Genomic DNA, 14609 nt, shown 5'->3' with positions numbered 1-14609 from the left:
TTTCTTTTGGCATTTTGGGTCACACCCGGCCATGCACAGGGGTTACTCCTGGTTCATGCACTCAGGAATTACTCCTGGTGGTGCTCAGGGCACCATATGGGAAGCTGGGAATCGAACCCGGATTATTTCCCTCCCTTTCTATAGTTTGTTTTCGTCTTGCAGCTGTTGCCCAGCAAAAGTTTTTGACCAGGTTCGATCTGTGGTTTTCCCCTTCTGGACAGGGCTTGTGGCTGGAAACTCAGTCCCAGGCCATAAGGATTTCCCTTCCCTCTCTCCCTCCTTCTTCCCTCTCCCTCTCTCTCCCCCTTCTTCCTCTCTCCCTCTCTCTCCCCCTCATCCTCTCTCTCTCTCTCTCTCTCTCCCTCCCTCTCCCTCTCTCACCTTCTCCCTCCCTCTCCCTCTCCCTCCCCCTCCCTCTCTCTCTCTCCCTCTCCCCCTCCTCTCTCATAAAAGTTTTGTATTTTGCACTTAGGTCGTGGTCTGTTTGGGTTCATTTTTGTAGGGATGTGAGTTTCAGGCTTCCTGCCTGGGGCTTGCCACTTGCATCCATGCCTTTGCTGAAATTGTGTGTCAGAAGGTTTTCCTGTGTCAGGTAGTTTTCCTGCCACTGAAGGCAGTAGGGCATGGCGTTTCCTGGTGTCTTCTCAACCTGACGCCTGAGCTGGTGAGGCAAGTTGGGAGTCACTCTTTCCACTCTTTTGGGGGAAGGTGTTGGAGCTGATCTGGTTTCTCACCTTTATATAAATTGTGGACTAATATCCAGGGTATACCGGATCTTGATAGGAGTGGGTGAACCCTGTAAGCTGAAATGTCAGAACACGGCCATCTCCCTGTGAATTCTTGTTAAACTTGCCCTGCTTGCGGTACTGTTTTCGGACTCACAGCCCTGCCTGTTTCCTTAGATCCTCCTCAGTGTCTTTCTCACATGTTTCCATAAGTGTAATGGCAGCATATTTTAATTTATTTTATTTTATTCTTAGTTGTTTGGCTTTGGGGTCACACCCAGAGGTGCTCAAGGTCTACAGACCCCTAGCTCTGTACTCAGGGGTCACTTCTGGCAGGGCTTGGAGGACCCTATGGGATGCTGGGTATCAAACAATGTCGGCTGCGTGAAAGGCACGTACCCTTTCTGCTACACTATTGTTCAGGCCCCAGCAGTGTGTTTTTAATTTGGTGTTCACGTGGTAGTGTTTAGGGAAAAGTAGATTTATTAAAATTGATTAAGATTCTGTGGTTAAGAATACTGCCAGTGGTTTCTCTTGCTCATAATTCCAACGCCATCACCAGTGTGCCCACTGCCCTTCCCCTAGGGAGAAAAGTAGATTTTTGTATGTATGTCTTTTACTTTGTTTCTGTCTGCAGGCAACACAAGTGGTGCTCAGGGGCTGTTCCTGACAGTGCTGGGGATGAGCCCAGGGTCTGCCTGCAGAGCCTGTGCTCAGTCCACTGGCGTCTCCCCAGCCCCCACATTCGCACGTTTATCTTGTGTCCAGCAACCTGTGGAACTTGTTTCCAGGAGGGTCTTTTGGAGGGGGGGCTGTTGTGGAATTTTGTTTGGGGGGCCATACCTGGAGGCTCTCCGGGCTTACTCCTGGCTCTGTGCTCAAGGATCAGTCCTGGTAGGCTCAGGGGACTCTCTGGGGTGCTGGACACGGAGCCTGGGTTGGCGTGTGCAAGGGAGGTGTCATGACTGCTGTCTTCCTGCTCTTGCCCCGGCTCTGGTATTCCCTGTGTGGACAGTGGAGCCTCTCCAGCAGGAGCAGTAGGAGCTGTGTTGCTCTTCCCTTTTTGTTCTGATGCCTCTTTCTTGTCTGACCTTGTTGCATGGCAGACGGGCTTTGCAGAGAATGGGCACCTGGAGGGGTGTCCTCTCCAGCCTGCAGAGGGAAGCCGACTTGCTCACTTGTCGTTTGACTGTGGTGTGTGGGAGCACTGCAGTGGCTGAGCCTGGGTCTCCGCCTGCTCCCTGAGACTGGCGTCAGAGGGTCGGGTCTTGGTGAATGCGGTTTTCCCCCTTATTAGAGATCTGATGGATGACAGTGAAAGAAGCATGATGCTCCATGTAGATCTTTGTACATTTTACTGAATTATATTTTATAAAAATTTGCTAGGTGTAAATTCACAAAATAATCCTCAGGGGCTGCTGCTGCTGCTGGACATGTGTGTGCATTCCGTGGCCCTGAGCTGCCTCCCTGCCTCCCCACCTCTCCAGGGCTCCCCAGCAGAGACACAGAGAGAAGAGGAGATGGGGAGGCTGGGGACCACAGTCTGATGGTGAAAACGGCTCGTTTAATGCAGAGTTGCCAGCATACTTATAGAACATCTGAAGGGGGTTGAGATCAGCACAGGTGTGATTGGTCACTTACATAGATAAACATTTGGCTGAGGAAATTCTCTTGGGGAGATCAACTCAAGAAGACACTTTGTCTCCCAGGGACATCTACACTGCTTTTATCTTTCCTTCTAGTTGTATTACTTACCAATACTTGCAGTTGTTTGGATAAACACAGTAAGAGACAAAGATCCCAACACTTAGTTCTCTGGGCTGAGAGCAAGCAAGGCTTTTAACACTCAGTTCTCGGGCTCTGAGAGCAAGCAAGGCTTTTACTGTATATGCCAGACTAAGTCCTCAGGCCAGTTCAGTTTGTCCTTCCTCATGGGGGTCCTGTCTCTTAGCTTATAACAGTTTGCATCAAGACCATGCATTTATGCTTTCTAGAATGTCCCATTTTGATGCCAGGTGGTTTTGCCACTCGCCCCGGGTCCGTCCCAATCCCACAGTGGGACCTCCCTTTTGGGGTCTTAGGAACTACAGAAACTGAAGACTGAGTCAAGTAATTATGACCAAGAAATTATGCCTAGGAGTAGATATATTTCATCGTCAATCAACTCCCAAATATTAGGAGCATAGCATTAATGGTCTTTCTGTGTTTAACCAAAGAACATTGCTCTATAGTAAAATATAAAAAAGCTATAGGGGGAATTAGAAAAGCAGGTACAAACATACAACACTTCAAATACAAAGCAGTACAAATACAAGTTCAGAATTACCAGAAAGTTTTGGCTTACAAGTAATCAAGACTGACTTGGGGAACTGTGACAATGAGAGGTAAAATACAAGGGAAAGGTTGAAGATAAACTTAACTAAGTTAGGGATGCTAGCAGGGGCATGTCAAACTTCTCAGGGAGGAAGAAAGGGGGCAATTGACTGATGAAGCCTAAAGCACTTAGGGTTAATATCCAAAACAAAGGAAAGGTTGAAGATAGACTTTAACCAAAAGAAGAATGTTAGCAAGGGCATGGTAAGCTTCTCTGGGAGGAGGAAAGGGGCAGTTCACCAGTGAAGCCTAAAACCCTTAGGGTTGATATCCAACAGCTAGGGGTTTTTGGTCTGTGTGTATGAGAACTATTGGTTGCAGTCTTTTTTTTTTTTTTTTCAGTTTTGTCTTGTTTTTGGTGTCATCTTTGAATTTGATATCAAATTTAAATCTCAGAAAAATTAATTTGGAGGTTTCTGTCTCTTCTGTTTCTTGAATGTTATTGTATATAAAATGGCATCAGTTCCTTTTAAGTGTTTGGTAAAATTCTGCTGTGTGTCTAGTGAGCCTGGAGACTAATTTTTTGTTTGTTGGTTTTTGGGGGCTACAGTTGGTTGTTGTTGAGGGGCCACTGCCAGTGGTGTTTCGAGAACCACGGGGGTGGAAGTGGGGCTCCTGCACATGGGGCCCATGCTCAGGCCTCAGAGGCATCTCCAGCCCTGTCTGGTTATTTATTTATTTATTTATTTATTCTTTTTGGGTCACACCTGGCAATGCACAGGGGTTACTCCTGGCTCATGCACTCAGGAATTACTCCTGGCCGTGCTTAGGGGACCATATGGGATGCTGGGAATTGAACTGGGGTCGGCCGCGTGCAAGGCAAATGCCCTACCCGCTGTGCTATCGCTCCAGCCCTGCTGTCTGGTTATTTATATCCTTTCCATGTAAGTACAGTTTTGTTAGGTCATGTATCTACCATTTTGTTTTTAATTAATGTTTGATGTTCCCTCATTTTTTCTTTTTCTTCTTCTTTTTTTTTTTATTTGTGGGCCACACCCAGCAATGCACAGGGGTTATCTCCTGACTTTGCACTCAGGAATTACTCCTGGCGGTGCTCAGGGGACCATATGGAATGCTGGGAATCAAACCCAGTTCGGCTGTGTGCAAGGCAAACGCCCTACCTGCTGTACTATCGCTCCAGCCCCATCTTTCTTTTTTTTCCCCACCACACTACCAGTGCTCAGAGCTTATCCCTGACTATGAGGGGTCACTCCTGGGCAGGGCCAGGGAGACCATATGGAGTGCTGAGGATTGAACCTGGTCGGTCACATGCAAAGCAAGGGTCCTACCTGTTGTGCTATCTCTCTAGCCCTCCCTTTTTCTCTCCCATCTTCCATGGGTTAGAATCCCATGTTGACCTCCTGTAAAGGGCTGTGCTAGGTGTGGCATTACAGATCCATTGCCTCCCCATCTGCTGGGGCTCGGTGAAGTGAAGCCTTAAGTGCTTCACCTTTGGTGCCCCGAAGAGCTAAGATGTTTCCTGCGTGCAGCTAGAGCCCATCCAGGGCCCTGTTACCTTGGCTCCAGGGCAGGGTTTGCAGCTGCTCCTGCCTCTTTCCCTTGGCCTCCTGGAGCCCTGGTCCACCTCAGCCTCTGTCTGAGAACTGTGTGTGGCCGTTGGTCAGGGTAAGTCTGCTGCTGGCTCACACTTCCCCTGCTCTCCTGACAGTGTTAGCTTGGAGCTGGAGTTGGTTGGAGTTGGGTTGGGTTGGGTAGAGGTGGGTTGTTTGGGCTGGAGATGAAGTGGAATTGTGGTTGGAGTTGGAATTGGGTTGTTTGGGTTGGAGTTTCAGTTGAGCTGGGTTGGGTTGGGCGGTTTGGAGTTGAGGCTCCTTTTTCCACACCTGAGAACATTATGTACTCCCTCTGAGCGCCTTGGTTTGTGGAGAAGAATCCACAGTGGCCCTGCCATGCAGGGAGTGAACCCAAAGCCTCACACGTGCTCTGCCTACTGCCTCCCTTTTGCCCCCTGACTGTGAGTGGTTCTTCTGGGAAGAAGATGATGCATTTTTTGAATATTTTCAAGGATTGGAAGAGTCTAGCTCTCCACTCTCATTATTATCTCAGAAAAGCTGGGTAAGTGCTCAGTGTCTCTATGAAAGCGTCTTTCACTCCATCTGTGTTCAGCCAATGTCTATTTTCCTTCCTGAAATACATAGTTTGCTGAATTAAAAAGTCTTAGGGAGGCTTCCTCTCCAGTATTCCAGGAACCGTCCCCTCCCCAGGAGTGATGGCACTGCTCCCCAGTGCAGGCTGGTCCCCCCGTGGTGTCACTCTCGAGACCACTGTGGAGGTCTCAGAGGTCTGGCTGTGCCAGCACGTCATCCTGTTTTGAATGTGACTTCCGGACTCTCCAGGGTAGGGGTGTTTCTGGCCTCTGACCTTCAGCTCTGGGTCCCTCCCTCACCCCACCTGCCCTCTCCTCCCCACCTACCGACACTCTTCCTGAGAGCTGCAGGCCTGACAGTGCTCTTCCACTCTCCCTCTGTCCTTCCAGCCTTTTGTTGGACTCATTCTCCAGCTTTTCATTTTGGTTACTCCATTTTCAGTTATAAAATTTCTGTTTGCTTCTTTACATCTTTTATTTCTATGCTGATTCTTTCTATTTTCCTTTGTTCCAAGAATTAACTGTGGAAGCATTTTTGTCATAATTGCTCAGAGCCTTTGTCAGATCATTCTGGCACCTTAGCTGTCTCTGTGTTGGCAGCTGCTGTCATTTCTCATACCATTTGGGACCTTCCTGGGTTTTTCCTGAGTGACTCGGGTTGAAAGCCACATGCTCCACACCATTCTCTAGGAGTCTGAGTTTATTAATCATGAGCTAGCTGGCCTCTGATCTTGACCTCACGGATACGTGTCTGGCCTGTTTCTCCTCGGCAGCAGCTTGGCCTCCATCGGGAATGTCCTGTCCCTCCAGGGGAACAGACATCCGTCTGTAGTCCTGCAGGAATGAGTGGGACTCCAGCAGGGTGGTGAGGGGCCACAGCTGCCCAGGGTCAGGGTGCAGGGGATATGAGCTGTCCTTGAAAAGATGGGTTTGAGGGCAGGCCCCAGCCAAACTTTGGCCAAGTGTAGATAGCACAGCGGTAGGGCATTTGCCTTTCACGCAGCTGACCTGTGTTCGATTCCTCCACCCCTCTCAGAGAGCTCGGCAAGCTACTGAGAGTATCGCGCCTGCATGGCAGAGCCTGGCAATCTACCCATGGCGTACTGGATATGCCAAAAACAGTAACAAATAAGTCTCACGAGAGACGTTACTGGTGCCCGCTTGAGCAAATCTATGAGCAACGGATGACAGTGACAGTGACAGTCTATAGTCTTGATGTCTGTGCAGTGGCCCCTCTCCCAGCACTGGGGCTTGAAGAAGGAGCCCTACCCACTGTGCTATCACTTCAGCCCTGGGGCTGCTCACTTTTTGTAATTGTTTTGTCCATCACACATGATGTCTTACAGTCTAAACGTCAAGTTTATTGTTTCTTTTATTTTTAATTATTTTTAGGGGCCACACCCAGCGTTGCTCAGGGGTTACTCCTGACTGCACGTAGAAATTATTCCTGGCAGTACTCAGAGGGCTGTATGGGATGTCAGGGATTGAACCCCGGTTGTCTACATGCAAGGCAAACACCTTCCCCGCTGTACTATTGCTCTGGCCTCTGTGGTTTAGTGAATTTAAATTTTCATTTATCTTACTTTTCAGCTTCATAACTCCTTTCTGTATTCTTTTCAGATTTTCTATTGTTATAAAAGCAAAAATAATCTGTTTTCATTATTAAGCTAAAACACAAAAATTCTCTCAGAGAGAATGGAGAATCTAGATTGGCAAATGATATCCCCATCAGGACCAGTAAACCAGCTAGGAACAACTCACAGCTCTGTGGGACTAGGAAGTAAAGGAGTTGGTTCCCCCATAAAACCCTGAAGTACCAGAGACTTGTGGCGGGACCTTGGTGTGGCTCCTGCACACATCTCAGCGTGTTCTCAGGCTGCTCTGTCATGGGGGCCGGGGATAGCCCCGCCAGGTGTCTCCGTGCACTTCCTTTATGGGGCAGCATGTCCAGTTGATTAAGTAAGGTCTAGTGATCTCAGGCATGCTGCGTATCGATTTTAGAGACTTAATAAAAATTTCTAATATTTATAAAATTCGCAGAAATACCAGTACATTTAAGCTTAGGACTGGAGTGATAGCACAGTGAGTAGGGCATTTGCCTTGCACGCGGCTGACCCGGTTTGATTCTTCCGTCCCTCTCGGAAAGCCCAGCAAGCTACCGAGAGCATCCCCCCCGCAGGGCAGAGCCTGGCAAGCTACCCGTGGTGTATTCAATATGCCAAAAACAGTAACAAGTCTCACAATGGAGATATTACTGGTGCCCACTCGAGCAAATCGATGAACAATGGAACGACAGTGCTACAGTGCTATCCTGTTATTTACAGGCATTACAGACACAGATTCAACACTTTATGATTCTTTTATTTTTACTGTTCTTAAAAATAAAGCTCTTTGAATCTGGAGGATAGTATAGTGGGAAGGGAGCTTTACTTGCATGTGTCTGATCTGGGTTTGAGTCCCCCACACCTCAGCTGGTCCCCCAAGCCCCACCAGGAGTTATTCTTGAGCACGGAGCCAGGAGTAAGCCCTGAGTATTACCAGGTGTGCCCTCTCCCCCCAAATATTCAAGTATGTTTAGGAGTCAGAGAGGCCGGGCAGGGGTCAGGGCACTTGCCTTGCATGCAGCTGACCCCAGTTTTATCCCATGTACTGCCCAGTGTAGCCCTCAACTCCCAGCACCTCACGCTGGGCTCTCACAGGTCTGGGTGACTGGGCATTGCCTCCTGAGTATCATTTGCGGGGTCCCTCACTTACACCAGGGGCACTTTAATATTGTCTTAGCTTAGGTTTTCTGGGATTCCCTTACAAGTAAAAATAGTGAATAAGATTAATTACGTCAAGGAGTCAATCCCACAATAGAAAAGACATTCTCTTAGAAACAGTCACAGTATCACAGACAGCCAGTTTTGGTAACAGTTTTCTAAAATAAGCCTGAAATTCAAGATGTTTCCCTGTTCACATCTTGGTAGTATTATTTTATACTAATCAAATATGGGAAAGATGAGGTGTTATCCATTTACTGTAATGATTTGCTTGGGGACAGTACGTTTTGTGCTTTCTGCCACCTTATTTTTTGTGAGACTGAGGCTGTAATTGTTGTTGTGTGGCCTTGGCCTCAGAACTGCTGCGGCCGTCCTGAGTCCCTCTGTAGACAGGGAGCCCAGGAGCGTCGTGCACTGTAATGAGAGGGTGGCGTCTTGGACCTGCTAACCACCAAGCGACTCCTAAGTGTCCAGTCCCCAGCAGCGAGTGAGTGCTCAGGTCTCCTGGCCCATCTTCCGTCACAGTCCTGCCCTAGACTCCTTCTGCACAATGGTGCGTCTACACTGTCTTCTCCTTTGGTTTTAGACTATACCCAGCAGTGCTCAGGGGCTACTCCTGGCTCCATGCTCAGGATACCACACAGTACTGGGATTGAACTGAGCCTGTCATGCGCAGGGCCTTGGCTGCAGCCTGATGATACCCACCACAGTGTGTGGAGCCTTTATCCACTAGGCCTGCCAGCCAGTTCTTTTGAGGGGTGGTAAACTGATCTTTTGGCTTCTTTGCTTTTGATGGGGCCACACCTGGCAGTGTTTGGGGGACCAGGTGCTGGGGATTGAGCCGGGGTCAGCTGTGAGCCTGACAAGCACCTTAACTTTCTGTGCTCTTTCTGGCCCTAGTTGAAATGTTTTCTTTTTAAAATCGGCTGTGCTTTTCTGTGTCTTTGTATTTTGTTGTTGTTGAAAACAGAACATTTGTTCTAATGTGCTAATTTGCTCGTTTTTTTGGGGTCACCCCTGGTGGGCTCCGGGGACCATCTGGGTTGCCTGGGATCAGATCTGGGTCAGTCACATGCAAGACAAATGCCCCACCTCATATACTGTTCCCTTGGCCCCTCCACGTGCTACTTCTTGAAATCAGATTCTTTTTCTTCCTCAGATTTGCTGTTTCATACTGTTATTTTTATTTATGTTTTTGTTTTTGTTTTTTTGGCCATACCCAGTGGTGCTTAGGGCTTACTCCTTGCTCTGCGTTCAGGGCTCACTACTGGAAGGGCTTGGGGGGCCCTGTGGGGGCCCAGGAACTCACCCATGGTCGGCCTCCTGCAAAGCAAGCACCCTACCCACTGTCATAGCTCTTCGGCCCTGTTTCTATGTCTCTAAATGTCGTGGGTTGTCCCTGCGCTGGGGCTTCTCTGCGGTGTGGAGCTGATGTCTCCTCCAGTGAGGCACATGGCCCTGCTGTTGGCTGTGTGCATGCTGGCCGGTGCGGGGCTCTGGGCTGGCTCCTGGTATTGCTGAGTCTGGCTCCTAAGGCTCTCCAGGTCCCTTTTGAGCTGTTTTCCAAAATTATTGATACTCTCCAACAGAGTCCAGCCCGGAATATGATGATGATTGTTATTGGTAGCATGTTGATGAGTATTTACGGCCAAGGTACTTAGGTTGGTTTTTCAAATTACTGATGGAGACTGGGGAGATAACACATTCCTCTTTCAGTCTCCTTGGCAGGGCTGCCAGGGCTGCTGCGGGAGACTCTGAGCACTGAACTGGGAGTAACCCCCAGCACTGCTAGGTGTAGCCCCAGAACCCTACCTCTCCTCGCAACCTGTTGTTTCTTCTCCCTGATTTGTTGACTCATCAGAACAAGCTTGTCTCCAGGGGCCGGTACCCAGACTTTTCTGTCTGGACCCTCCGGACCCTCACTGCCGTGCGAGAGCAGGTGGCAGCTGGGCGGGGCTGGAGGGCAGGTGAGCTGAGCGAGTGGGGGAGAGGAACAGGCCGAGTGGAGCCTCAGCTTGGGCATTAGCGACTGCTTACGGGTGGCATTGGGAGAGGGGCCAGGGCCGGAGCCCATGTCAAGAGCTCCGTAGGGCCCTGTGGCGGCAGCCCTGAGTGTTCCCAGCATGTGGCTCGACACTCGTATTACAGTTGAACGTGTTCTTCACCTGCGTGATGCTGAATCAGCTTTGCCGGGGACAGCAGCACGCGTGAACCCTGGCCCCTCAGTTTGGGTGGAAGGTACAAGGGAGGTGGTCAGCCTGCACCAGCACCCGTAGCTCGGGCAGGACCCTGCATGTTTGAGTCTGGTGGAGGGGCCAGGCTGGCAGAGAAGAGACCTGGGCAGGCGGGAGTCACGTGGGGAAGGACAGGGAGACTTAGGAGAGGGTCCCCCGTATCCTGGTAGCTGGGATCGCTCTGCTGTCTGTCATGTGACCGTTGGACACAGGCAGTCTTGGCATCGGTTAGCACCTGGTGCCTGGCGCCTTGATCTCTGCTGGAGGACGCAGACCTGCTCCGTCTGCGCCTTCCAGACGTGCAGCTGGGCGGCTTGGTCCACTCGCGTGTAGCTTTGGTGTGCCCAGTGCCCCGACAGATGTCTGCTCTGGCCCTGAGCTCCGGTGAGTCCTCACTCGCCCTTCCCTGCTGCCTTATTTCACCGACCCTAACACCCTGGGTTAGCGTGCCTCTACAGAGGAACTTGGGCTTTCGTTCTTACATGGTTGTCACTGCTGCTGCTGTTCCTGGTGGTGCTGGGGTGAAGACCTGGACTTCTCTGACAGTCTGAGCGCCCTGGTGTGCCCCTTTTTGCTTTCACATTCTTGCACTAAGGAGCAATGGGCTGTTGCCGTGCTCGGGCTCCTGTGAAGACTAACACTGGATGGGGGGCACGGGGATGTGTGTATGCAGAGATCTTTCTACTTAGTGCTTTTTCAGTTTGATTTTGGCCCACTCCTGGCGGTGCTCAGGGCTTACTCCTGACTCTGTGCTCAGGGATTACTCCCTACAGTGCTCCAGGAACTGTATGGGATGTCGGGGATTGAACTCAGGTCAGCCACAATGCCCTCCCCACTGTACTATCACTCAGTCCCTTTAAAAAATTTTTACTTTTTGTGGGGCTGGAGCAATAGCACAGCGGGTAGGGCGTTTGCCTTGCACGCGGCCGACCCGGGTTCGATTCCCAGCATCCCATATGGTCCCCTGAGCACCGCCAGGAGTAATTCCTGAGTGCAGAGCCAGGAGTAACCCCTGTGCATCGCCAGGTGTGACCCAAAAAGCAAAAAAAAAAAAAAAAATTTTTACTTTTTGTATTTTATTCTGCTTTTCTGAGGAAGCTTCATCCGCTGCCCCGTGTGTTGTGTCCTCCCCCTCTGGGGCACAGGGCACAGGGTACCCTGTCCGCACCCAGCCACCCCTCATCCCATTCCTGATGGCTGCGCACAGGTCTGAGGCACCACCTCTGTTTGGTGACCCCACTTTTTCCTGCCCACAATGGTCTTGGCATCTGTACAGATGTGGTGAAATATCTGTTTAATTTATTTGCCCTTTAGAAATGAAATGGTTGGAGTTCTTTATGTAATTTGGTATTAGTCTTTGTTTTAGGGCCTCACTTGGTGGCTTATTCTTGGCTGTGTCCTCAGGGGTCACTCTGGGCAGTGCTCAGGGGGTCATCTGTGGGGCTGCATGCAGGGCATGAGGTTAACCAACTTTCCTATCTCCCTGACCTTTTGTTTGTTTGTTTTGGGGTCACACCTGGTGATGTTCAGGGGTTTCTCCTGCTCTGCACTCAGGAATCACTCCTGGTGGTGCTTGGGGGATTATTGGGTGCCAGGGGTGAGCCTGGGGTGGCGGCTTGCAAGGTGGATGACCTCCTGACTGTACTATCTATCCAGCCCCTTTCTGGCCTATTATAAAATATGATTTGCAGATATTTTCTTCTACCCAGTAGGCTGTCTTTCCATTTTGTTGATGATTTCCACGATGTATTTCTACTGTGGCTTTGTTGCCTTGTGAGGTCTCAAAACGCTGCCAAGACTGATGTGTAGGAGCTTATTATCTTTCTCTCTTCCAATTTTATGGGTTCAAGTTTCAGTCGGCTTGAGTTCATTTTGTGTGTGGTGTGGTGTGGCTTCTTCCTGCTGCGTGAGGCTGCCCAGTCTTCCCAGCACCGTCTGTTGGAAGATGTGCTTTTCCCATTGTGTATTCTTGGTTCCTTGGTCATGACTTAATTGACCATGTCTACGTGAAATAATTTCAGTCTGCACTTTTAATTACTACTGATTTGAGGCGAGGGAGCGGAACATGTTTTTAGGCTGATGGAATGGACCTTGTTGATCTTTGAGTCCGGCCCTTTATGTTGTTGGTGCTACTGCAGTTAGGGGGCGCTGCTGGTTGCAGTGTTTGCAGGGGTCCTTCTGAGAGCCTTTGCACTTGGCGTGGTGCTGGGAGCTGACAGGGCAGAACCTTTGTGGGGGGGAGGGCTCCGGGACAGACGCGGGGGTGCTGGTGGGGAGGGCGGGACTTCTGATGCCGCCCTGCTCCTTGCTCCTGCTAGGATCCTGGCTACTGCGGGCACAGACTTTGATCTTCGGACTCTGCGGGCCGTGCGCGTGCTCCGGCCCCTGAAGCTGGTGTCTGGGATTCCAAGTGAGTGTCCACACGGCCGCCCTCTCCCCTCCCCTTGGGCTGCTCAGCCCTCCCAGGGTAAAGAAGGTGGCTCTTTCCTTTCTTACCCTCTGCAGGGTTTCCAACTCTTTGCTGCTTTTTCAGGCTTAAAGGGCATGTGACAGATTCATGTGGGATGGGGGTAGAGCCCAAGTCTGCATGGGCCCACGTGGCAATGTGGCAACGCAGGGCTGGCTCCGGACTGAGCTGCCCCAGTGGACGACCACATGGTGGGCGAGTGGCCAGGATCTGGGGCACTGTCCCTGCCTGTCCCTCCTGTTGCATAAGCTTAGCTGAGAGTTCCTGAGCCACCCTGACTGCTGTCCAGTGGCTCAACCCACCTGCCCATGTCCTTTGGGCCACATACACGTTCCAGGGCCTTCGAGGGGTGCTCCCCACTTAATGGCCCTATGGGTTAGGGTCTGTCAGGGATGCGACACTTCTCCCAGGCCCCGCAAAGTTTCCCCCAGACTCTCCCTGCTCCCCTGAGCACCCTTGGATGCCCCTTCTCTCATAAGCCCTCAGATCCCCCAGCTCATGCTGTCCACTCAGACTTGGATTGGGACTTGAGCCCCACATGCTACACCTTGGTCCAGACCTTGTTTCTTGCCAGCCTAGGCCCAGCTCTGTTCCTGCAATGCTGACACAGGGCTCCCCCAACCCCTCCAGAACCCCGTTTCCTGCTCCTTCCTTACCCTGCGGGCTCCAGCTCTCCACCTCCAGGGGCCTCTTTGCCCAGCATCTTGGTCAGGACTTGCAACTCTGTCCTCTATCTGGTCCCTACCCCTGCTCCAAATCTTCCCATCTGCCTCTGTCCATCCACCTGCCCCTGACCTGTCTACCTGTCCACCACCTGTCCACCTGTTCTGACCTGTATACTTGTCCCTCACCTGTCCACCCCCGCCCCCGACTTGTCTGTCTGTCACAACACCTGCCCAGCTGGCCCTGACGAGCTGCTCTTGCCCCAGGTTTGCAGGTGGTACTCAAATCCATCATGAAGGCCATGGTCCCACTACTGCAGATCGGCCTGCTTCTCTTCTTCGCCATTCTCATGTTCGCCATCATTGGCCTGGAGTTCTACATGGGCAAATTCCACCAGGCATGTTTCGTCAATAGCACAGGTGAGTCGGGCAGTCGTGGGCTCAGACTAGGGCCAGATCACCCAGCAGGGCATGGACCCCAAAGGCCCTCCACTAGCAGAGAAATTTCAACCAGCATTCAGGCAGGAGTAAAACACTGAGTGTAGGGGTGCCGAGGAAGGGAGCAGAACATGGTCCCTGGGGGACTGTTTCCTGGAGGTGTTTCCCTGGTTGTGGAGGAGATAGTTGGTTGGACAGGTGAGAAGGGAAGATGTTGGGTGCAGGGCTGAAGGGAAATGCTGCATACAGGGCTGAGTGTGGAGAGTGAAGGGGGAGATGCTGGGTGCGGGGGTGAGGGTGGAGAGTGAGGGGGAGATGCTGGGTGCGGGGGTGAGGGTGGAGAGTGAGGGGGGAGATGCTGGATGTGGGGGTGAGGGTGGAGAGTGAGGGGGAGATGCTGGGTGCGGGGGTGAGGGTGGAGAGTGAGGGAGTAGGTGCTGGGTGCGGGGGTGAGGGTGGAGAGTGAGGGGGGAGATGCTGAGTGCAGGGGTGATGGTGGAGAGTGAGGGGGAGATGCTGGGTGCGGGGGTGAGGGTGGAGAGTGAGGGGGGAGATGCTGAGTGCAGGGGTGAGGGTGAAGAGTAAGGGGGAGATGCTGGGTGTGGGGGTGAGGGTGGAGAGTGAGGGGGGAGATGCTGAGTACAGGGGTGAGGGTGAAGAGTGAGGGGGAGATGCTGGGTGTGGGGGTGAGGGTGGAGAGTGAGGGGGGAGATGCTGAGTGCAGGGGTGAGGGTGGAGAGTGAGGGGGAGATGCTGGGTGCAGGGGTGAGGGTGGAGAGTAAGGGGGAGATGCTGGGTGTGGGGGTGAGGGTGGAGAGTGAGGGGGGAGATGCTGAGTGCA

At 51.5% G+C, this 14609-nt stretch overlaps 1 protein-coding gene across 7 annotated transcripts in view; it reads left to right on the top strand.

Moving 5' to 3' along the window:
• Window positions 1-14609, top strand: part of CACNA1B (calcium voltage-gated channel subunit alpha1 B) — a 176099-nt gene that overhangs the window by 11500 nt on the left and 149990 nt on the right. For all 7 annotated transcript variants that reach the window (XM_055144303.1, XM_055144288.1, XM_055144268.1 and 4 more), the window contains exons 4-5: window positions 12520-12611; window positions 13598-13750. In XM_055144303.1, the coding sequence (XP_055000278.1) occupies window positions 12520-12611; window positions 13598-13750 (245 nt within the window). The remainder of the gene's footprint in view (window positions 1-12519; window positions 12612-13597; window positions 13751-14609) is intronic.

The sequence above is a fragment of the Sorex araneus genome, chromosome 1 (genome assembly GCF_027595985.1).
Source record: "Sorex araneus isolate mSorAra2 chromosome 1, mSorAra2.pri, whole genome shotgun sequence".
Lineage (NCBI taxonomy): Eukaryota > Metazoa > Chordata > Mammalia > Eulipotyphla > Soricidae > Sorex > Sorex araneus.
Note: the sequence above shows the minus strand (reverse complement) of the source record. Positions and strands in the feature narration are given on the sequence as shown.